We start from the raw sequence: 22,908 nt of genomic DNA, 5'->3' as shown, positions 1-22,908 counted from the left end.
ACTTGCGGGGAATTTCTCTGGTGTGATTTGGCCCAAGCGCAGTAGGCACCTTGTTGGCCCGATTGGCCAGGGACTGCATCCTGCTGGAGTGTTTCTCTAGCGCGTTGAGATGGCCTGGATGACGCTCCTTTCCCTCAGGACGCAGGTAATGTATTTTGGCACAGGTGTGGATGCCTGCTGGTGTTCGTACAGAAGCATCTGGCTCAGGACAGAAGCAGATACTGCAGGTAAGGTCCAGCCAGGTGAGCGCTGTCAGACTGTGGAGTAATGGTGTCCACTGCCATTTTGAATTCTGTGTAACTTTTTTTCAATGGATGCCCTCAGTTTACCACACAAACCACTGTTTTGTTTTATTTGCAACATTTTTGTGCTGCTGCCTGTCTTGAGCAGGGCTCCCTTGAAAAAGAGATTTCTAATCTCAATGGGACCTTCCCTGGTTAAATAAAGGTTAAATAATAATAATTTAAAAATATATATATATATATTCTACTGCATCACAGGTGTGAAGCCACAATCAGTGAGTGCAGATTCTCCACTGCCATTTAGTATTGTGTGTATTTTTCTTATCAGGGGATGCCCTCTGTTCACCCTGAGCGTGTGTGTGTGTGTGCGTGTGTTTGTGCGTGTGCGTGTGTGTTTTTGTGCGTGTGTGTGTGTGTGCGCGTGCGCGTGTAAACATGCATTTTATGGCTGTTTGGTGATCTGTACTGTAACGCTGCTGGTATGAAAGGGAGACGGGGGTTCTTTGGACTACACAGGGTCATGTGAGAGACAGGAAGTGATGTACAGTGTCATGTGAGAGACAGCAAGTGATGTACAGCGTCATGTGAGAGACAGCAAGTGATGTACAGGGTCATGTGAGAGACAGGAAGTGATGTACAGGGTGATGTGAGAGACAGGAAGTGATGCACAGGGTCACAAGGGGGACAGGAAGCAAAAGGGTGACACCAGAGCGAGGGGCAGGTGAGAGTGTGTGCCTGTTCGCTCAGACTGAGCTGCGGGGCAGGAGGAGCTCAGGAAGGCGTTCCACAGGTAAGCGGCAGACGGGATTCCCTCAGACGTAAACGCGCTGAAGGTCGTGTGTTCGGACTGCTTCTCGATACAGACGACGGGATTGTTTCGCACTTCTGAGCTCATTAATCATTACGAACACTGCTTTTAACAGGAGTTAAAATGCAACGATTACCTTCATTTCCAGACTTCCACATTATTGTTTATTGGCAAAATTCCTTTATTTGGCAAACTGTTCTGCTGATTGATTGATTGCTTGGGTGGACTGCATGCTTGCTTATGTTTACAGTGGCAAATGTATATGGAACGTAGGCAGGTGTGACCTTATGCTTACAGCTGTCTGAAATTAACACAGATATGTGTTTTACCTTTAAAATGTGAATCCCTGGAGTGGAAAAACTACAAACTCTGCGAATAAACTGTTAGAACATAAGGGCTGTTAATTCTAGAGGCTAATAGTCCCATAGATATAAACACAAGTATGTTGTGTTCTGCTTGTTGTGTTCATTAAGTGATCGAGCAGACGTTTCGTCTCTAGTCTGCTGTATAGTTTTATAGATTTTCTATAAAATGTGTGATGACGTTTGCAAAGGTCGCCTGCGTGTGTTTGGTTGGGGGGTGGGGTGGGGAGCGGTGGGGGTGAATTCCTTGAGTTTACTGACCTTTGACCCCTGAGCACTGCTTTACGCTTCTCACACAGTTGAGCATGAAATAAGGGGTGGACTTTGCACCTGTACCTAATTAGCCAAAGCTAGATTTCACTGCGATAATCAGGAAGTGGTTTTAACGCATGGAGTAGCTTGTGAGGTCGTGTGGCAGCAAGCAACCCAGGTTAGACCCGGGGGTTGGCTCACTTGCTAGAGTAGGCAAAATGGCTAGCTTGGATGAATGACCTGTTGTCCTCGTTAAACATTGCACATCATGTACATTTCAGCAGATACTCTAAGACAACTTGCTCAGTTCCTTTTTTTTTTTACGTACAATTTGTCTATGCAACTGGATACTCACTGAAACCAGTCAGGTTATGCACCTTGCTGAAGGGTACAAAAGCACTTCCCCTTCTTTGAATCATGCCTGTGTGATCTGAGCTCCAAGAATGAGCGCATTTCTGCATCTCATGCATTCAGCAGAGGCCTGTATCCAGAGCAATTTGAGCTGTTTACATTCTCTTACATCCGTTTATGCAGCTGGACACTTAGTGATGAAATTCAGGATTAGGTACCTTGCCCAAAGGGACAATGGCAGTGTTCTGTGTGGGCCTCAAACACGCAGGGTCATTATCTGTCTGTCTGTCTGTCCACACCGTCCTGTGTCCGTGTGTCTGTCCACACCGTCCTGTGTCCGTGTGTCTGTCCACACCGTCCTGTGTCCATGTGTCTGTCCACACCATCCTGTGTCTGTGTGTCTGTCCACAACTTCCTGTGTCCGTGTGTCTGTCCACACCGTCCTGTGTCCGTGTGTCTGTCCACACCGTCCTGTGTCCATGTGTCTGTCCACACCATCCTGTGTCTGTGTGTCTGTCCACAACTTCCTGTGTCCGTGTGTCTGTCCACAGTCCAGTCGAAGGAGCTGAACCTGTGTGCCAGTGTGCTGGAGAGGTCACCAGCAGCACAAACGTGTCCATTAACAAAGCCAGCTTTCAAGATGTGGGCCTGATGGAGTCCACTTCCTGTCCTGCGGACAAAGGCAGGAAGTGAAGCCGGAGGAGGGGGAAAGGGTGGAAACCAAAGAGAACGGAGGACCTGAACGTGAGCCTCAGGAGTTCTCTGAAACAAACCCACCATGTTTGGGCGAAAGAGGAGAGTCGTGGACAAGGAGGCAGGCAGAATCTCGCCGTTCCTAATCAGTGAGTTCAGCTGCATGAGCCATTCTGTCCTTTGTCTTTTTCCGCCTTTATGCACTAACGCTGCTCTCGAGGTGCTGTGGCCTGAGCGCTGGAGTTCAACCGTCGGCCTCTTGACCTTTCACCTCCTCGCCGCGTTGCTCATTTATACACTAAACGCACGTGAATGTGAAATACATTCATATTTTGAAAGTACTGTTTGTAGACACCTACAGTGCCCTCAGATTATACTCGCATACTTTATGAAGATGAGCGATTAAATCTGTATAAAATGTTATTTGCTCAAAAAACTAGAAAATTATTTTATACAAGTGCTGTTGCTCAGAGAAAACTGCTTGGTGAATAATAATAACAAACAGGAGTGATTACGCCTGTACAGATGTTTTATTCCTGTGTTACACAGTTACTGTAAAACGGTTCCAGGCTTTAACTGCAGGGGGCGCTGTTTTGCCTGTGGTGCAGGGAGGAAGCAGACGGGGGTGTGTGAGGCGTACCAGCTGTCCCAGCTGAGGATCGTGCTGCTGGGGGAGAGCGGGGCGGGGAAGAGCTCGGCGGGGAACGCCATCCTGGGCCGGGAGGTCTTCCGGGTTGGGGGCGGGACGGGGCGGAGCCTGCGGGGAAAGGGGGAGGTGGAGGGGCGGGAGGTGAGTGTGATTGACACCCCGGGGTGGGGAGGCCCGGCGGGGGAGCCAGCGGAGGCGGTGAGGCGGGAGCTTCGGCGCAGCCTCTCGCTGTGCCCCTGGGGGCCCCACGCCTTCCTGCTGGCGGTGCCGGTGGCCTGGAGCCTGTTCAGCGAGCCCCAGCGGCGGGAGGCCCAGGACCACCTGGAGCTCTTCGGAGACGGGGTGTGGAGGCACACCATCCTGCTCTTCACCCAGGCCGACCGGCTGGGCGACGCCCCCGTCCAGCAGCAGGTGGAGCGGAGGGGGCGGGACCTCCAGAGGCTGGCGGAAGCGTGCGGGGGCAGGTGCCACGCCCTCTCCAGCAGGGCCACGCCCGCTCAGGCCCGGCAGGTGACCCAGCTGCTGGAGAAGATCGAGAGGATGGTGGTGGCCAATGACGGCTGGCACTACAAGCCCCAAACTCCGCCCCTGGGTGAGTGGGAGGGGGAAGGGGAGGGGGGACCGCAGAGGAGGGTCAGCGAGGGGGAGGAGGCCCTGAGACTGCGGCTGGAGGAGAAGGAGAGGGAGGTGGAGGAGGCGAGGAGGAGTTACAAGCTGAAAACCCAGGAGCAAGAGGAGGAGCAGAGGAACAGGGAAGAGGAGTACAAACTGATCTTTGAGGAGCAGCAGAGGAACAGGGAAGAGGAGTACAAACTGATCTTTGAGGAGCAGCAGAGGAACAAGGAAGAGGAGTTAAAACTGACTTTTGAGGAGCAGCAAAGGAACAGGGAAGAGGGGTTAAAACTGACTTTTGAGGAGCAGCAGAGGAACAAGGAAGAGGAGTACAAACTGATCTTTGAGGAGCAGCAGAGGAACAGGGAAGAGGAGTTAAAACTGACCTTTGAGGAGCAGCAAAGGAACAGGGAAGAGGAGTACAAACTGATCTTTGAGGAGCAGCAGAGGAACAGGGAAGAGGAGCTAAAACTGATCTTTGAGGAGCAGCAGAGGAACAGGGAAGAGGAGCTAAAACTGACTCTTGAGGAACAGCAAAGGAACAGGGAAGAGGAGTTAAAACTGATTTTTGAGGAGCAGCAGAGGGACAAGGAAGAGGAGTACAAACTGATCTTTGAGGAGCAGCAGAGGAACAGGGAAGAGGGGCTAAAGCTGAGCTTTGAGGAGTGGCAGAGGGACTGGGAAGAGGAGCTAAAACTGATCTGTGAGGAGCGGCAGAGGAACAGGGAAGAGGAGTTAAAACTGATCTTTGAGGAGCAGCAGAGGGACAGGGAAGAGGCATTGAAAATAAACTTTGAAGGGTCTAGGCAAAGGGAAGATGTGGTGAGGGAGGAGTGGAGAAAAGGGGAAGAGGACCTGAGGATGAGGATGAAAGGGGAGGAACAGACGCAGGTGCAGAGTGAGCGAGGAGCCTCGGCTGGGGAGGTGCAGAAAGTGAGAAAGGAGAAGAGGAGGAGAGACAGGGAGGAGAAGGAGCAGTTTTTCATGAAGCCCTGTCTCCACCCTGTTGCCATGACACTGGGGGCAGTCATCGGTGCTGCTGTAGGGGCGTTTAGGGGGGCGGTGGGGGGAGCTGGGGCAGGAGCAGCAATAGGGGCTGCAGTAGGAGCCCAGCTCATGGCTGTGCTGGGGGGGAGGGGGGACCGGGCACCCCAAAAAGAGAAATGCAAATCCCCACAAATACCCACCACGCAGGGCTGACTCCGCAGTCAGACCTTGAGTACAGAGACAGTTCTGTGTGCAGTGTCTGTATCCCACAAAATATTCTAATACTGTATAAGCAAAACATTTTTAAAAGATGAATATGTTGGGGTTAAGGGCATGATGCACCAATATGGTCTTATAAATGTTATGTGTTTGAATCGTATGTGTCTTCACTTGTGAATGTGATGATATGATAGTGTATGTTGTGAAAGTTGTAAAATTGTGTTCTTTAAGATTATTTTCTATGTGTGCTTAAGAGGGCACTGCTGGAGTGCCAGAGTAAATGTATGTATGTCCTGAAATATATCAAAATATTTAATGTAGTTATTTGTATATAACAAAAAAAACCGCCAGTATAATATAGTATAATCTAACCAAAATACCGCCAGTATAATCTTACCAAAATACCGCCAGTATAATCTTACCAAAATACCGCCAGTATAATCTAACCAAAATACCACCGGAGTTCAAAAGTTCTGACCATAATGCCTAGTTCCAGCTGAAGTCCAGCAGATTTGCCCTTCTTAATCATGACAAACAACCAAACAATTTGAAATTGATACTTTTAATTAATTTAATTCAGTTTTATTTGTTGAAAAGTTAGGATCATCACATTAATGAACATCACAATAAGCAATCTTTAGGATTTGTTTTAGAAAATGATTGTATTTACAACATTAGACTTGATAAACACACCAGTGATGCAACTGATTGTCAAAAAGAAATTAACATTTCCCAAATTGCCCTGTGAAACTTTTTTAATTGAAATAAATTTTGTGGGGATGGGTCACATTCAAATAATTATGATTTTATTTACTAGACAGAAACACAAACATTTGGGTATCAGATTTCTGTGCTGTCAACTTATTTGATTTACTCCTCACAACAATAAAGGTGAAAAGTTATTGGCTTAGATATACTTTTCCTGTCAGTCTAACTGTGGTGAACTCTGAACAGAATATAGCCCTTTTCTTACCTGAGTTTAGTCAAGAGTGTCCATGGTGACATACTACAGCACACTCTCGTGCCTGATCTCAACTGACGTGAATAATTTCCACTGTCCTGGCTCTGACTCTGTGACTCTACTGTGACTCACACATGGAGACAATTGTGGATTTGATATAAACGTTTTACAAAAAAAGATTACAGTACTGTAAACTTTGCCATTACCCAAATAATGTCTTTACCATAGTGCAAAAAGAAGAGGAGTTAATTCAATGAACGGAGTACAAGCACAGTTGCATAGTCTGCATATATGAACTTGCAAATATATAACTGTTTTTAATGTTAGCCTGAGAGATTTAATTTGTTGCATTAGCTTATGACACAGGTTTAACTGCTGTGGACCACCACAGGATGACTGGCCAAATCCGAGCTGGTCCACAGTAACTGAAAATACTGGACAAATAAGTCAAGAAATTATCACCATGGCAATATGATAAAAAGATATATTTTGCTGACATTTGACAACATTTTATGCAAATGCTTGCTTTACTTTTAAGGTTATAAACGTTCTTGATTACTTTTCAGCACAGTTTATATCAACAACCTTTGGCCAATCAGCCTTTTCAGTCAAAGCAAGGCCGACTGAACTCAGTTCCAAGCAGCTTTGAGAGTGCTGCTCAAAGCAAGTCAGCCGTTAGTATTTTATCTGTGCCTGGTCACCGGTTACTTCTCACATGGATTGCTGAGGTGTAATCTTTTGTAATGTATTTCTTCCTTGTTTTATTTTCATGTATTCTGTATAAAGTGTTCCCTGCCCAGAAACCACGGGTGAAAATTAGTCGTGGAGGTAACTCTGGTGCATCAGTTGTGACGGGCAACGGTCCCTGTTAAATAAAACAATACAGTAAAGCAAGTAAACGTTTTTAAAATGCAGATTTATTCTGCGGCTCATTATTGCTTATGCCAGTTAGCATGTATGTGTTAGCATTAAAGTGCTGCTTGTTCTTTTTCGCGCCATCATCAGGACCTTTATCCTAAGTTAAAGCCGAAGTTTTTAGTTGCAGGACAGGTATCGCAGTCCACTACCCATAATGTCCTGAGCAAATAATAGAGTTATCTTATTGTAAAGATTTATGTTGGTTTTCCACATGGACAATTTAATGAAGGATGACCAAAAAAGTAAAAAAAAAAAAAAGAATCTATATTGTATACACAAAAGAAAAGGTTGACAGTTCCCTCCTTCCCCTTTTCTGGACTTAGCTGGTGTCAACGGGACATCATACGGACGAACTCTGTGGAGTGAGAGACAGAGTCAGTCAGGGGGTCAGAAAGAATCAGAGATGGAGATGGAGGACTACTCAAAATCGAGAGAATAAAATGCGGATGAAAATAGTTTTATAGAAAACAATGAAAAAATCAGTACTTGGGAAATTCATGGAACTTCATGGCAAGTTAAAAACACTCAAGAAGACCTTGCAAGTTGAGAAAACAGCGGTAAGAGGTCGGATAAAATAGTGGATTAATTGCACAGATAATGTTCAATGAATCTAACTATGCTAAACCTCTCCTGCTCTCTCCCATGCTCACACCCTCTCTCTCTCTCCCTCTCTCCCTCCCTCTTTCTCCCCCTCCTCACCTCTCTCCCTCTCTCCGTCTCCCTCTCCCCCCTCCCCCCCTCTCTCTCTCCCTCCCCCTCTCTCTCCCTCTCTCCCCCTCCCTCTCCCTCTCTCCCCCTCTCTCTCTCTCCCTCCCCCTCTCTCCCTTTCTCCCCCTCCCTCCCCCTCTCTCTCTCTCCCTCCCCCTCTCTCCCCCTCTTTCTCTCTCCCTCCCCCTCTCTCTCTCTCTCTCCCTCTCTCCCCCTCTCTCACCCTCGAAGTCCACCAGTCCGTCTCCATTCAGGTCCACGTCTCTGAGGATCTCATCGATCTCTCGGGGGTTCAGCTGCTCCCCCATCAGCTTCTTCATGGCCTCCCTCAGCTCTGATAGGCTGATCTGCCCATCGCCGTTAGAGTCAAACTGAGGGGTGGGAGGGGGGAGAGAGAGAGGGGAGAATTTTGAGGAAAAGACAACCCTGCTCAGCATTTAAAATAAATATACAAAACAGACCTCACTGCAACCTGCATAACACTTAAAATTAATTTACAAAGTGGGTCTCTCTGACATACTATTTCATATTTACATACTTTCATATCAAACAGACATTCCTGAAAATATGGCAACAAAAGATATGAATGTATTAAACTTGCCTCCCTGAAGGCATCCCTTAGCTCCTTCACTCCAATCATGTCTGCAGTCTCTGCCAGCATCTTGGGTCCCATTAGCCCAACAAAGTCCTCAAAATCTATCTTTCCGCCACCTGCAGGATGGGAGTACTAATTACGATCGGTGAATCTCCGGCTGCGGCCAGGGGGGCGTCCCATTTGGACGCACCCCAGGGTGCAATCAACATTCGTCCTTCAGGAAACGTAAGTGTTACAGTTTTACTAAATAAAACCCTCAGATTTAGTGATCACTGAGCTAGCCAAACTGTGCTAAAATATTCTTGGTTTACTTGTTAGTCACAGTTAAGACTCCCCGCCAACATCTCACAGCGTTACACTGGTGTGCTAAAAATATTAGTAGTAAAAACAATATATTTGATCCAGACAACTTAATATATCCTGAATAGCATGTATAATAAATGTGGTCTAAAATGGATTTTGTCGTTTTTGCAGTACAGCTAATTTGAGTGACATTCTGTCCCAGTTGATGTAGTGATTTGTGGTCAGAAGCACTGTGCTGTCTATACAGTGCTATGCAGTGGTATATTCTGTGTTTGTGCTGTGGTATATTCTGTGTTTGTGCAGTGGTATATGCGGTGTTTGTGCTGTGGTGTGCAGTGGTATATTCTGTGTTTGTGCTGTGGTGTGCAGTGGTATGTGCTGTGTTTGTGCTGTGGTATATGCAGTGTTTGTGCAGTGGTATATTCTGTGTTTGTGAAGTGGTATATGCTGTGTTTGTGCAGTGGTATATTCTGTGTTTGTGCTGTGGTGTGCAGTGGTATATGCTGTGTTTGTGCTGTGGTATATGCAGTGTTTGTGCAGTGGTATATGCTGTGTTTGTGAAGTGGTATATGCTGTGTTTGTACTGTGGTATATTCTGTGTTTGTGCAGTGGTATATGCGGTGTTTGTGCTGTGGTGTGCAGTGGTATATTCTGTGTTTGTGCTGTGGTGTGCAGTGGTATATGCTGTGTTTGTGCTGTGGTATATGCAGTGTTTGTGCAGTGGTATATTCTGTGTTTGTGAAGTGGTATATGCTGTGTTTGTGCAGTGGTATATTCTGTGTTTGTGCTGTGGTGTGCAGTGGTATATGCTGTGTTTGTGCTGTGGTATATGCAGTGTTTGTGCAGTGGTATATGCTGTGTTTGTGAAGTGGTATATGCTGTGTTTGTGCAGTGGTATATGCTGTGTTTGTGCAGTGGTATATGCTGTGTTTGTGCAGTGGTATATGCTGTGTCTGTGCAGTGGTATATTCTGTGTCTGTGCAGTGGTATATGATGTGTTTGTGCAGTTGTATATGCTGTGTTTGTGCTGTGGTATATGCTGTGTTTGTGCAGTGGTGTGCTGTGGTGTATGCGGTGTTTGTGATGTGGTATACTCACCAATCTGCTGGCTCAGCTCGATCAGCTCCATCTCTGTGGGCATGTAGCCCATGGTCCTCATGCACTCCCCCAGGTCCCTACAGCTGATGTAGCCATCCTTATCCTTATCAAACTCCACAAAGGCTTCGTTCAGCTCTGCACAACACACACACACGCACACACACGTGCACACACAGACGCACACAAATATTTTTAAAAACATTTTTTCTCATTTATTTTTGCATCATGCCCAGGGTAGAGTATCATACCCAGAGTAGAGTATCATGCCCAGAGTAGAGTATCATGCCCAGGGTAGAGTATCATACCCAGGGTAGAGTATCATACCCAGAGTAGAGTATCATACCCAGGGTAGAGTATCATACCCAGAGTAGAGTATCATACCCAGAGTAGAGTATCATGCCCAGGGTAGAGTATCATGCCCAGGGTAGAGTATCATACCCAGAGTAGAGTATCATACCCAGAGTAGAGTATCATGCCCAGGGTAGAGTATCATACCCAGAATAGAGTATCATACCCAGAGTAGAGTATCATACCCAGAGTAGAGTATCATGCCCAGGGTAGAGTATCATGCCCAGAGTAGAGTATCATACCCAGGGTAGAGTATCATGCCCAGGGTACACCATGTGAAAGTGGCCGAGCGGATGGGGATGGGAAGGAGGGAAGAAAGGGTGTATTAGAGACCCTGAGTGTACCTTCAATCTCCTCAGGGCGCAGCTCTCTGTCCTTCAGTGTGTGCAGAGGGACACGGAGAGACAGACTATGAGAAGCAGTTAACACACTACGCTGCACACACTCACGCACAGTCACACACACTCACACACTCACACACACACACACACACACACACACACACACGCTCACACACACACGCTTACACACTCACACACAGCCACATACACATACACTCACACGCTCACACACGCAGACACACATGCTCTCACACACTCACATGCACACACATAAATACACATAAATGTACCCAAACAGAACATTTTTGAGACATGGACACAAATAAAAACGAGAAATGTTTTTCTTTTCTTTTTTTTTTTTCTTTTTTTGTCTGTGTTCTAGAACTGCATTGCTTCCAGCAGTGATTGTTACATCAACTACAGAATGGTCAGTTAATAATATTCTATCAGTATTCATGATCTTACCCCTTAAATGTGTAATTATTGGCAAAGAACTCTTCTGTGTCTTTTTGCCCATAGTTATAGGGGGTATTTTTTTGAGGTCAATTTGAAAGCTACCCTAGGAATGGCATGGATCAGAAATCGACATAGTCCCCAGATTACTGGGTGGTAGTTGCCAGGCAACAGCTGAAGATAAGAAGATTTGGGAGGTTTAGTGTGAAAGACACACGGACACATGTCCATTGTTTGTTTGAAATTATAGTCCGCGCACATGCACGGAAGCTCATACGCATGCTAACTCACAATCACACACAGACACACAAGCACACACACTCACGCAAACACACACACGCTCACACAAACACTTAGACATAGTCCAGGGAGTTTTCGTGTTTGAACCTCTTCACCAAACTCCAGCAGACGTCGATAAAGTATTGATCGTGAAGAACAGAAAATTCTGAATCCAAGCAGACATGGATAATCACTGCCAGAGAACTATATACTGTAAATAGTCCTATTCCCCCATTCTGTCCAGCCATCCCCTCCCTCAATGCAGAACCTGAGTAACTATGTCACTTAGGATAGGAATTTCATATCTGCATCGCCAACCGAATTCCAGGCTATGCCAATATGCACACACACACGCGCACATACACACACAGGCATGCACACGCATACACACTCACAAGCATATTCACACACATACATATGCATGCATGCTCACACACGTCAAAAATGGAACGCATGGAGAGCCACAGGCACAAAGATGCGTGACAGGAGCGGTTTTAGACCTGGGTTGGAGGGGGTGGGAGGAGATGACGGTGGAGAGGATTCTGGGATTAGAGAGCAGATGTGACCATTGCCCGTCTCTGTCCTCTGCTCTCTCTCTCGAACCCGAGCTGTTTCCTGCTGAGGCAGCAGACGGGCACGGAGCAGGTGACCCTTTTTACGCTGTCGTGACTTTACGCAGCGCAAAGGACCAGCTCTCAGGCATCTGTCAGGTTTTATGAGAGAAATGGCAGGTGACTGCATAGGCGTGCAGGTGATGGCGTGACATGATCACGTGGTGTCATGATATGTATAATGTATGTAGGGTATGTATGTAGTGCATAATGTATATAGTGTACTATATATTGTGCAGTGTATATAAGGTATTATGTATATAGTGCGTGTAGTGTATTATAGTGTATAACGCATATAAAGTAGTGTCTGTAGTGTCCTGTTGCATGATGTATAGTGTATGCAGTGTAGTGTATATAGTGTATACTGTGTGGTGTATTAGGGTGTAGTGTTATAGTGTATAATATATAATCTGTATAGTGTACTGTATTATAGTATATAATGTGTATAGTGTATAATGTATGTATAGGGTGTAGTGTATTATAGTGCATTATGTATATAGTGTGTAGTGTATGGTGTGTAGTGCGTATAGTGTGTAGTGTATTATAGTGTAGCATGTTGTGTAGTGTGTATAGTGTGTAGTGTATTATAGTGTATCATGTTGTGTAGTGTATTATAGTGTATTATGTATATAGTGTGTAATGTATCGTGTTTAGTGTGTAGTGTATTATAGTGTATAATGAGTATAGTTTTTGTAGTGTAGTGTATTATAGTGTATAATGTATATACTGTGCAGTGTATTCTAGTGTATCGTGTTGTGTAGTGTATCATGGTGTGTAGTGCGTATAGTGTGTAGTGTATCATGTTGTGTAGTGTATTCTAGTGTATTGTGTTGTGTAGTGCGTGTAGTGTGTAGTCTATCATGTTGTGTAGTGTAGTGTAGTGTATCATGTTGTGTAGTGTAGTGTAGTGTATCATGTTGTGTAGTGTACGTACGAGCTGGGCCTGAGCGAAGCCCTGCCTGAGGAAGATGCAGGCCGGGCCCACGATGTGGTGCAGCACGGTGCAGTTCTGGACCAGTGTGCACAGCGGCTCGCTGAACTCCCTGTCACTCCCCGAATCATCCAGGGGCCCCTCCTCTTCGCTCAGCTCGGTGTCCCCCGGGGCCCTTCTGCCCCGGGACCCTCTCTTTACCACCGCAGTCAGGGGCGCTTCGCTCCCCTCCCGAACCACTCCCCCCTACGGGCACCGGCCCGGCGCAGGATGAGAGCGAAATCAATCAAACAGAACCCCCAATAATACAACACCATCTGATCCGCACTAGAGAGAGCAGTCATCTCTCTCCTATCTGTACCACACTAGAGAGAGCAGTCATCTCTCTCCTATCTGAACTACACTAGAGAGAGCAGTCATCTCTCTCCTAACTGAACTACACTAGAGAGAGCAGTCATCTCTCTCCTATCTGAACCACACTAGAGAGAGCAGTCATCTCTCTCCTATCTGAACTACACTAGAGAGTGCAGTCATCTCTCTCCTATCTGTACCACACTAGAGAGAGCAGTCATCTCTCTCCTATCTAAACCACACTAGAGAGAGCAGTCATCTCTCTCCTATCTGAACTACACTAGAGAGTGCAGTCATCTCTCTCCTATCTGTACCACACTAGAGAGAGCAGTCATCTCTCTCCTATCTAAACCACACTAGAGAGAGCAGTCATCTCTCTCCTAACTGAACTACACTAGAGAGAGCAGTCATCTCTCTCCTATCTGAACCGCACTAGAGAGAGCAGTCATCTCTCTCCTAACTGAACTACACTAGAGAGAGCAGTCATCTCTCTCCTATCTGAACTACACAGAGAGAGCAGTCATCTCTCTCCTAACTGAACACACTAGAGAGGCAGTCATCTCTCTCCTATCTGAACTAACTAGAGAGTGCAGTCATCTCTCTCCTATCTGAACTACACTAGAGAGTGCAGTCATCTCTCTCCTATCTGAACTACACTAGAGAGTGCAGTCATCTCTCTCCTATCTGAACTACACTAGAGAGTGCAGTCATCTCTCTCCTATCTAAACTACACTAGAGAGAGCAGTCATCTCTCTCCTATCTAAACCGCACTAGAGAGAGCAGTCATCTCTCTCCTATCTGAACTACACTAGAGAGAGCAGTCATCTCTCTCCTATCTGAACCGCACTAGAGAGAGCAGTCATCTCTCTCCTAACTGAACTACACTAGAGAGAGCAGTCATCTCTCTCCTATCTGAACTACACTAGAGAGAGCAGTCATCTCTCTCCTATCTGAACTACACTAGAGAGAGCAGTCATCTCTCTCCTAACTGAACTACACTAGAGAGAGCAGTCATCTCTCTCCTATCTGAACTACACTAGAGAGTGCAGTCATCTCTCTCCTATCTGAACTACACTAGAGAGTGCAGTCATCTCTCTCCTATCTGAACTACACTAGAGAGTGCAGTCATCTCTCTCCTATCTGAACTACACTAGAGAGTGCAGTCATCTCTCTCCTATCTGAACTACACTAGAGAGTGCAGTCATCTCTCTCCTATCTGAACTACACTAGAGAGTGCAGTCATCTCTCTCCTATCTGAACTACACTAGAGAGTGCAGTCATCTCTCTCCTATCTGAACTACACTAGAGAGTGCAGTCATCTCTCTCCTATCTGAACTACACTAGAGAGTGCAGTCATCTCTCTCCTATCTGAACTACACTAGAGAGTGCAGTCATCTCTCTCCTATTTGAACTACGCTAGAGAGCAGTCATCTCTCTCCTGTCTAAACCGCACTAGAGAGAGCAGTCATCTCTCTCCTATCTGAATCACAGAAAGGGGGGAGCCAGCATCCATTCACACATGCATACTCCATTGCGCTGGCAGATCTGTGCTCCAAAAGAAAAGGCTAAGCGCATTCATTTCCTGTTCAATTTCAGTATACCATCCTGTAAGCCAGGGATCCCAAACTCCTGGAGAACCACTGCGTCTGCCGGTTTTCAGTGTGTTCCTGCACTTTTGTGATTAATCTAAGTCATTGGTTGGCTGAAGAGTCTATGTCTTGAATACAAATAGTCAAAAATATGAATTATTTCAAGTTCACATTATTTTTATGACTCATACAAATAATATAATATGTGCATATAGTGCATGTGTATGTGTATAAACACAAACACGCTGTTTGAAACGCACACCCAAAAGAAAATGAGATTCTTACCTTTTTCATTTTGTTTCTCATGGACGGCTTTGTGCAATTTCCCATCCCTCCCCTCGGTCCCCTTGTATGGTCCCCCCTCTCTCTCCTTCTCTCTCGCTTCCTCTCTCTCTTCCCCCCTGTCTTCTTCTGTCTCTCTTCCTACCTCTCTCCCTCTCTCTCTCTTCCTCCCCTTCTCCCTCTCTCTCTTTTCCTCCCTTGCTCCCTCTCTCTCTTCTTCCCTCTCTCCTTCTCTCGCCCCCTCTCCTCTCTCCCTCTTCCTCCCTCGCTCCCTCTCTCGCCCCCTGTCCTCTCTCCCTCCCTCACTCTCTCTCTGACTCTTTGTCACCTGTATCAGGTAAAGGTAATTCAGTCAGAGTCCCTGCTCTGAAGCCTCCGTCAGTGCTAATGGTCGTCGGCGGCGACGGTATTAATTACAGCGATATTAATGAGGCTAACGATGCTGAGTCTCTGATTGGACCACGCAGGACGTGAGAGAGACGGCCCGTCAGATTCCTACCGATGCCTCCAAAACCAGCCAGCCAATGGCGCGAGGGCCACGGACCCCACAGACATCCTGTGAGCACCCTGCTACTGTAATGGCCTCCGCAGCGGAGATCAGCCCGACTGCGCCCTCCTCCTCCTCCCAAACCGCCGCTCCCTCGCTCCGCAAGTCATCCCAGCCTTCTCCCTTTACCCCGTATCCCAGTCACTGTTTTAACCCTGCTTTAATCCCAACCCCTCCCCCCCTCCCTCTCTCTCTCTCTCCCTCCCCCTTCCCCTCTCTATCCCCTCTCTCTCTATTTCCCCTCTCTATCCCCTCTTTCTCTCCCTCTCTCTCTTTCTCCCTCTTCCCCTTTCTATCCCCTCTCTCTCTATTTCCCCTCCCTGTCCCCCCTTTCCCTATATGCATTCTCTCTCTCTTTTTTCCCTCCCCCTCTCTTTTTGCTTGTTGCATTGGACTGCCACACTCACTCTGCTGACTGTAAATTTCTAGTTTCACTAATGATGTATGTGTATGTGAGCAAGAGCAAGAGAGAGAGAGAGAATTAGAAGCCTTTTTAATCCCTTGCATTTCAGATTAAAGGGTGAGAGGGAGGTAATGTATAGAGAGAGAAAGGGGAGGAATGGTGCCAGTGAGTGAGTGAGTGAGTCATTTAGTGAGTGAGTGAGTGAGTGAGTGAGTGAGTGAGTGAGTGAGTGAGTGAGTGAGTGAGTGAGTGAGTGAGTGAGTGAGTGAGTGAGTGAGTGAGTGAGTGAGTGAGTGAGTGAGTGAGTGAGTGATAGATAAGATGACAGGGTTATAGCCTAGAAGGACAGAGTACAGTTGGTGTGCATTACATCTGCCTTTTACACCCAGTCCACCAATCACATCTGCCTTTTACACCCAATCCACCAATCACATCTGCCTTTTACACCCAGTCCACCAATCACATCTCCCTTTTACATTTTACATTACATTACAGTACAGGCATTTGGCAGACGCTCTTATCCAGAGCGACGTACAACAAAGTGTATAACCATAACCAGGAACAAGTATGACGAAACCCTAGAGAGAATACCGTCAAGTACAGGAACAACCGCATAGTTCAACTTGGACCCTGATGGTTAAACTGATTACACTAACACAGTAGTATTTCCTTCCCATGTTGAATTAGCACTCTTATTGATCCAGACCCATATCTGACAGCTAATCAGCAGTAATTACAGCATGTGGGACCAAGAGGGAAACAGACTCTGGCTCACAGATAGACGCATAACTGACCCGCTGATATAAAGCTAGTGAAGTTACATATGCCAGCACTCAGAATGATAATTAATTATACACACACACACACATAGAATCACAATAACTCTGAAACACACAGACTCTGCTAATGAAACTCAAAACGTGAACTTTGGAAAGGCGTTGAGCAGTAGTTGGAGACGCCTTTGCGAACAGGTTGTTTTTGCAGTTCTTATTTTAGGCAGCCGGTGAGAGCAGGCTTCTCACCCCCCAAAACCAGATGGATCTGCTGCTGTGTTTCACAGCACACGCAGGAAGGAGTCTGACTGTAATCACTGGAGTAATGCTCCTTAATCCTCCCAGATGCCCAAATTTCAGGGCTCTCTTTGGGACCAAAATCACTACACCCCCCCCCCCCCCCCCATTTTTGTGCTGAACTAGTCCAGCATTTCTTTCCTGATTAAAACACATTTATTCAACAGAATCAATAATTAGGGAACAATTATGAAAATAATACTTCAAATGGCAAGGCTTCAAATGTACATGTATTTATAAAATTACAGTTGACAAAGATTAATGAGGAGAGAAAGGGGGAGAGAGAAAGAGAGAGAGGGAGAGAGACAGAGAGAGAGAGAGAGAGATAGATGGAGAGAGAGGTGGGATTGCAAAATCAGTGCCTCATAAAATGAAATCCCTAACAAGCAGAGGATTATGACAGAGGTAGCTGAGGATTGTGAGGGTCCTGATAGTTTGATTTTACTGACGTGGGGGTGGGAGGGGGAGAGGGGTTGGGGGGGGTGAGATTAAAGCTGGGCAGTGCAGGTGACTCAGATACAGGGGTAAAAGCAGAGTGCAGAGCTGGGGTGGGAGGGGGAGGGGGAGAGGGGGTGGGGGGGTGAGATTAAAGCTGGGCAGTGCAGGTGACTCAGATACAGGGGTAAAAGTAGAGTGCAGAGCTGGGGTGGGAGGGGTGGGGGGTGAGATTAAAGCTGGGCAGTGCAGGTGACTCAGATACGGGTAAGTAGAGTGCAGAGCTGGGGTGGGGGGGGGGGTGAGATTAAAGCTGGGCAGTGCAGGTGACTCAGATACAGGGGTAAAAGCAGAGCGCAGAGCTGGGGTGGGGGTTTGGGACACCAGCGGTTTAGGAGACCAGAGAAGAGGAGGGTGCAGCTGTGGGAATAATCGCTCCTGAAGTCATTACTGATTAAATTGCTTTGGCCAATCCAATCAGTCTGTCAGCACGCCCTGATTGGATTGGTTCTGGAGGCATTAGCAGGGATCTGAAATGGGATGCCTATCCCATGACCTCTCCCCCCCCAGCGGTCCATAATAATGCATGTATACATTATAGATTATATAATATTGTATTTATACAGAGCTTTGACTGAGTTAGGATCACAGTTTGACCTGGGATATTTACTGACCACAGTTTATCCAAAAAACAGCCTCCTACAGTGCAGCTTCCCATACCTGTAGGCATATATGTATGTATGTATGTATGTAGGCTGTTAGGTAGGTAGACTGTTAGGTAGGTATGTATGTATGTATCTAGGTATGTAGGCAGGTTAGGTAGGTATGTATGTATGTCGGTAGGTAGGTAGGTAGGTAGGCAGGCTGAGTATGTAGAGTATGTATGTATGTAGATAGGTAGGTAGGTAGGCTGTTAGGTAGGTATGTATGTATGTATGTATGTCGGTAGGTAGGTAGGCAGTTAGGTAGGTAGGTTGAGTATGTAGAGTATGCTGATCTGTTACTTTGCACAGTAACTGTTGAATAGCATGCAATGCTCTCACCAATGCACCAGAGGGCAGCGGATCGCAGGTCACTAAAATTGAGGCACTAAAATTAAATGTGCAGTGACAACACATAACCACCAGATGACGCCCGCACACAAGCAGACCTGTGTCGCCCATTCTCGCTGAGGGGGTATGGTTGTCTCCGCGAGGGTTTACGCTTTCTTACACTGAATTTCTCATAAAGTCCGGGAGATTTTAATGGTTCTCAATCTTACCTGCAAATTATTCGAGATTCACGCAAGTGTGTTTTGCTGTGTCCTTAAAAAATCAAGGAAACATGGGTGACTGATAATGTTTTGGACATATGCCTATTTTCAGCACAATATATTTCAGGCTAATATTCATAGCATTGGCAAAAACTCCTTAATCTTGTGTGCCTAGAGTTCACTGACAGAAACTGAAGTGGCATATCACCATACCCAAAAAAGCGAAGTACAGATGCAGGCCTAACTGCCTTTCCCGGAACGGGCCTGTTACCCAAACAGAGCCACGCATCACCTGTCAACAGTGACCGAGTTCATTTCCGACATGATACGGGCGCGTCTTATCGTTTCACCGCCCGTTATCGAGTGTCCAGAGTCACAGTGTTGAGCTTCAGGCTATCCCTAACCCTATCCCTAACCCTATCCGAACGCGCAGCGGAGTAACACTACACCAGGCCCGCTCGGCTCCTCCAGCGAGGAGCGGCTCCTCCAGCGAGGAGCGGCGCCTCCGGTCACTCTGGACGTGCGATGGAAACGTGACACGGAGCCAGCGAGCCGAGGGCGCTCAGCGGCGGGGGCGCGCGCTCGCCGAGTACTGATTAGCGATCGGTCCGCGGGTTTTTAATCCTGTTTCTTCCTTCCGTGGCCGTCCTGTGTCGCGTTCAATTATTCACAGGAATTCATGGGCAGTGTTGCATGAAACGCCAGGTAGAAATATTTGGGGGGTTGGGGGGGTGGTTTGCATCAGCCACAACAGGTTGGCCTTGCTCTCCCGATCTTATCTGAACTATGGTTCTTACCATGAATATTTCAGCAGACCTGCATTATGCAACGGGACGGTAAAAGGATCTACGGTGTTCGCCGATTTTAACCAGACGCTGCTTTAATGACAGCCACCTCGCCCTCAGCACCCAGCTTCACGAGCTCGCCGCCCGCCCGCCCGCGCCCGCCCGCCGCTCGCCCGCCCGCCCGCCCGCCCGCCCGCCCGCCCGCCCGCCCGCCCGCCCGCCCGCCCGCCCGCCCGCCCGCCCGCCCGCCCGCCCGCCCGCCCGCCCGCCCGCTCGCCTGCCCCCCCGCCCGCCCTGTCTTATCCATTGAATTGAACGCCTCATTAATATTCACACTGAAGCAATGAATATTTGCATAATTCATCTCATTGGCTACAATGTTCTATTCATATATATTCATATCTATTCATGGCTGTAGCTATCACACTGACTATCTGATCCACCTTTTTGGATATTCTTTTTGTGGTGTGATCACATTGGTTATCTTGTCTCCTTCGTGAATATTCATGACATATAACTATGGCATTGGATACCTAGTCCCACTCATAAATATTCATCACATGGGCTTCTGATCATTTGATATTACCAAGATGTCAGCATGTTAATGTGATCTCATTCGTGTTGGGTGGTTGGAGATAAGGATCCTGTGTTTGGATACTAGACTTACATACTTTTTCTGCCAGGAAACTCTAGTTGCAGCCATCCAATCAGTCGACCCCAGCAACTGCATACTCACGCGTTTCCATAATCAACCAATCGCATGCACACATTACTTTCCTTTTAACTGTACACAGGTACACATCACCAATGGAGAGTCTTTTTAAAACCAACGCTCAGTGCTGCTGCTTGCCTTCGCTGTTTTGCATGCTTCACTGTTGCTGCTCAGAATTGTTCTCACCCTCCATCACCCAGGGGTACTGGGGGGGTTCTGGTATTCCTCTAGTTTAGTAGGGGAGATGTATAGTGCTCCCTGTTAGACAGGGTAGTGCACTCTGGTGCATGCACTGTAGTACCTGAAGCAGATCTATATTCAGTGTCAAACCACAAAATGTATTTACACAATCATATAAATATTTAATCTGAATTCATGAGTTGTCCTGACTTAAATTGTCTAATTTCTTAATTGTGTCTCTGTCTCTTTGTTTCTCTGCCCACACAGACAGGTACACACACTTTCTCACTCACACTTCACACCCATTCACTTGTACACTGTTCAGACTTGCATTAAAATGTATATAGTCATATAGAGCTTTTGAGAAGCTCGAAAGATGGCTTCCTGAGGGAATCATGTAGAATTTAATTCTTAATGGAGCAAATTAATATAAAGCAGAATCATAATTGATTCCCTTCTGCCTTGGAGTACATGATAATCACAGCACAAATTACTTCATAATGTAACTAATTACAGCACCAATGACATGAGAGTACAGCTAACTGCAGCACCAATAACCAGATCATCATTGTACCAATGATGGAACTCTTCCAGTCTGTGCCCCACCATGTTCCTGCTTTCTGAGATTCAGGAGGAGATTTTAATTGATCCCATGCTGGGTTAAATGTTTTCCCCTGGTTTTTACCTCCTCTGAAAAATGGCCACTAAGAGAGAGTCTTAGTGGCCATTTGACTATGTGTGACTATGATTGTAAACGGCCCCATAGAAATGAAAAGGATCCTTGTAATGGCTGATTGATTTATGGAGTTAATGTCTGATTGACAGAATTATTGATTGATCGATTGACCAGGTGGCAGCTCACTCCAACCTTTACCTGACCAAAGACTTCGCCTCTTAAATGACCAAAGACTCCGCCCCTCACCTGCCCAAAGACCCCACCCCGTACCTGCCCAAAGACTGAGTCGACAATGGGTAGCAGGTCGGTCCTCTCCTTCTCCTGCTTCCTCTGCTCCTCATCCTCATCCTCCTCTTCCTCCTGCCCGCTCTCTTTCTCCAGGATGGAGGCGGCGCTGGGGGCCCGGCCCCTGTGGGGGGACTTACCCTGCCCCCCACCCCCCTCCAGAGCCCCGCCCGTCTCACTGCTTCTCCTCTTCTGCTTCTCCACCTTCTTCTTAATGGCGGCCTGTACCTGAGGGATGGGGGGAGGGAGGGAGAGAGAGAGAGAGAGAGAGAGAGGGAGTGAGAGAGAGAAGGAGGGAGAGGGGGAGAGAGGGAGGAAGAGAGGGAGGGAAATAAACAGGGAGAGGGAGGGAGCGATGGAGAGAGGGAGTGCAAAAAAGAGATGGAATGAGAGGGAGAGAGAGCGAGGGAGGGAGAGAGAGGGTATCAGGGAGAAAGAGAGGGAGGGAGGAGTGTCTGAGTGTGTCCGAATGCATTTCAGTGTGTCTGAGCATTTCTGAGTGCGTTTGAGTGTGCCTGATTGTGTCTGTGTGCGTTTGAGTGTGCCTGATTGTGTCTGTGTGCGTTTGAGTTTGCCTGATTGTGTCTATGTGTGTTTGAGTGTGCCTGATTGTGTCTGTGTGCGTTTGAGTGTGCCTGATTGTGTCTGTGTGCGTTTGAGTGTGCCTGATTGTGTCTGTGTGCGTTTGAGTTTGCCTGATTGTGTCTATGTGTGTTTGAGTGTGCCTGATTGTGTCTGTGTGCGTTTGAGTGTGCCTGATTGTGTCTGTGTGCGTTTGAGTGTGCCTGGGTGTTTTTGCATGTGTCTAAAGGGCTGACAGACCCGATTCAGACTCACAGACTTTTACTAAAGACTGAACTAAATCAACTGTGCCTCAGGTGCTTAAACATCTACTGTAAGTTTTGCACATACACACACATACACACACACACACACATACACATGTACGTACTCAGGCAAATGCACACACACACTTTCACACACATGCACGCACACATGCACACACACACACATACACACACACACGCACACACACACGCATACACACACACGCACACACACACACACGCATACACACACACAGTTTCACACACACACACACACACACACACACACACACGCTGTGGTCTTTACCTGCTTGGCGGTCTTCTCCGGCTGGTGGTTCATCCCTGATGCGCTGCCACCTGGACCGGCAGATCCCTCACGAATGAGCATAAACATCACTGCTGCTACACTCTCTCCCTCTCTCTCCGTCTCTCTCTCCCTCTCTCTCCGTCTCTCTCTCTCTCTCCCTCTCTCTCCGTCTCTCTCTCTCTCTCTCCCTCTCTCTCTCTCTCTCTCCGTCTCTCTCTCTCTCCCTCTCTCTCTGACTCACCCAGTCAGGGGCGTGAGGTATAGTGTAAGCAAATACTCTTGCTATCCTCTCTCTCCCTAACTCTATCTCTCTCTCCCTAAATCTATCTCCCTCTCTCTCTCTGAGTCTGTATTTTTCTAAAGTTTGTATTCGTCTCCCATTTCTCTTTGCTTTAAAGTAAAAACACCCTCTGGCTCCTTTGCTTTGAACAGTCCCCAGCTGAAATTTAACTATTTCATCACGAGCTGAATGTGCTGAAGTTTACC

The 22,908-nt window shown here is 47.0% G+C and overlaps 2 protein-coding genes across 5 annotated transcripts; one reads left to right on the top strand and one right to left on the bottom strand.

Moving 5' to 3' along the window:
* LOC135258456 (trichohyalin-like) lies at nt 1-6,087 on the top strand. Of its 3 annotated transcripts, XR_010330993.1 has the most exons (4): nt 260-1,032; nt 2,567-2,857; nt 3,317-5,535; nt 5,612-6,087. XR_010330993.1 is itself a non-coding variant. In XM_064341877.1 (3 exons), exons 2-3 carry the CDS (start codon nt 2,794-2,796, stop codon nt 5,167-5,169), a joined length of 1,917 nt encoding a protein of 638 aa, XP_064197947.1. In that variant the 5' UTR covers nt 1-227; nt 2,567-2,793; the 3' UTR covers nt 5,170-6,087. The 3 variants fall into 3 exon arrangements, 2 of the variants coding, with proteins under 2 accessions (XP_064197947.1, XP_064197946.1); XM_064341877.1 differs by lacking the exon at nt 260-1,032 and adding an exon at nt 1-227 and having other exon boundaries at nt 3,317-6,087; XM_064341876.1 differs by having other exon boundaries at nt 3,317-6,087.
* Nucleotides 5,719-22,723, bottom strand: LOC135258470 (calcium-binding protein 2-like). 2 transcript variants are annotated; one of them, XM_064341898.1, is made up of 7 exons: nt 22,423-22,723; nt 21,274-21,516; nt 10,451-10,481; nt 9,759-9,893; nt 8,364-8,473; nt 7,986-8,133; nt 5,719-7,409 (listed from the first exon to the last, which is right to left on the bottom strand). In XM_064341898.1, exons 1-7 carry the CDS (start codon nt 22,507-22,509, stop codon nt 7,384-7,386), a joined length of 780 nt encoding a protein of 259 aa, XP_064197968.1. In that variant the 5' UTR covers nt 22,510-22,723; the 3' UTR covers nt 5,719-7,383. The 2 variants fall into 2 exon arrangements, with proteins under 2 accessions (XP_064197968.1, XP_064197969.1); XM_064341899.1 differs by lacking the exons at nt 21,274-21,516; nt 22,423-22,723 and adding exons at nt 12,725-12,967; nt 14,947-15,025.
* Between the last annotated feature and the right edge of the window lie 185 nt (nt 22,724-22,908).

This window comes from Anguilla rostrata, chromosome 7, assembly GCF_018555375.3.
Source record: "Anguilla rostrata isolate EN2019 chromosome 7, ASM1855537v3, whole genome shotgun sequence".
NCBI classification, from domain to species: domain Eukaryota; kingdom Metazoa; phylum Chordata; class Actinopteri; order Anguilliformes; family Anguillidae; genus Anguilla; species Anguilla rostrata.
This window is presented reverse-complemented; position numbering and strand designations above follow the sequence as displayed.

Bases quoted from the DNA above. Each gene is read 5' to 3' on its own strand.
- LOC135258470 (XM_064341898.1), bottom strand. From the start codon at position 22,509: ATGTTTATGCTCATTCGTGAGGGATCTGCCGGTCCAGGTGGCAGCGCA. The intron at 21,517-22,422 runs GTAAAGACCACA...CCCATCCCTCAG, and splicing joins CGGAGAAGACCGCCAAGCAG to GTACAGGCCGCCATTAAGAA. The intron at 9,894-10,450 runs GTACACTCAGGG...TGTGTTGTGCAG, and splicing joins GCGCCCTGAGGAGATTGAAG to AGCTGAACGAAGCCTTTGTG.
- LOC135258456 (XM_064341877.1), top strand. From the start codon at position 2,794: ATGTTTGGGCGAAAGAGGAGAGTCGTGGACAAGGAGGCAGGCAGAATC. The intron at 2,858-3,316 runs GTGAGTTCAGCT...CCTGTGGTGCAG, and splicing joins AATCTCGCCGTTCCTAATCA to GGAGGAAGCAGACGGGGGTG.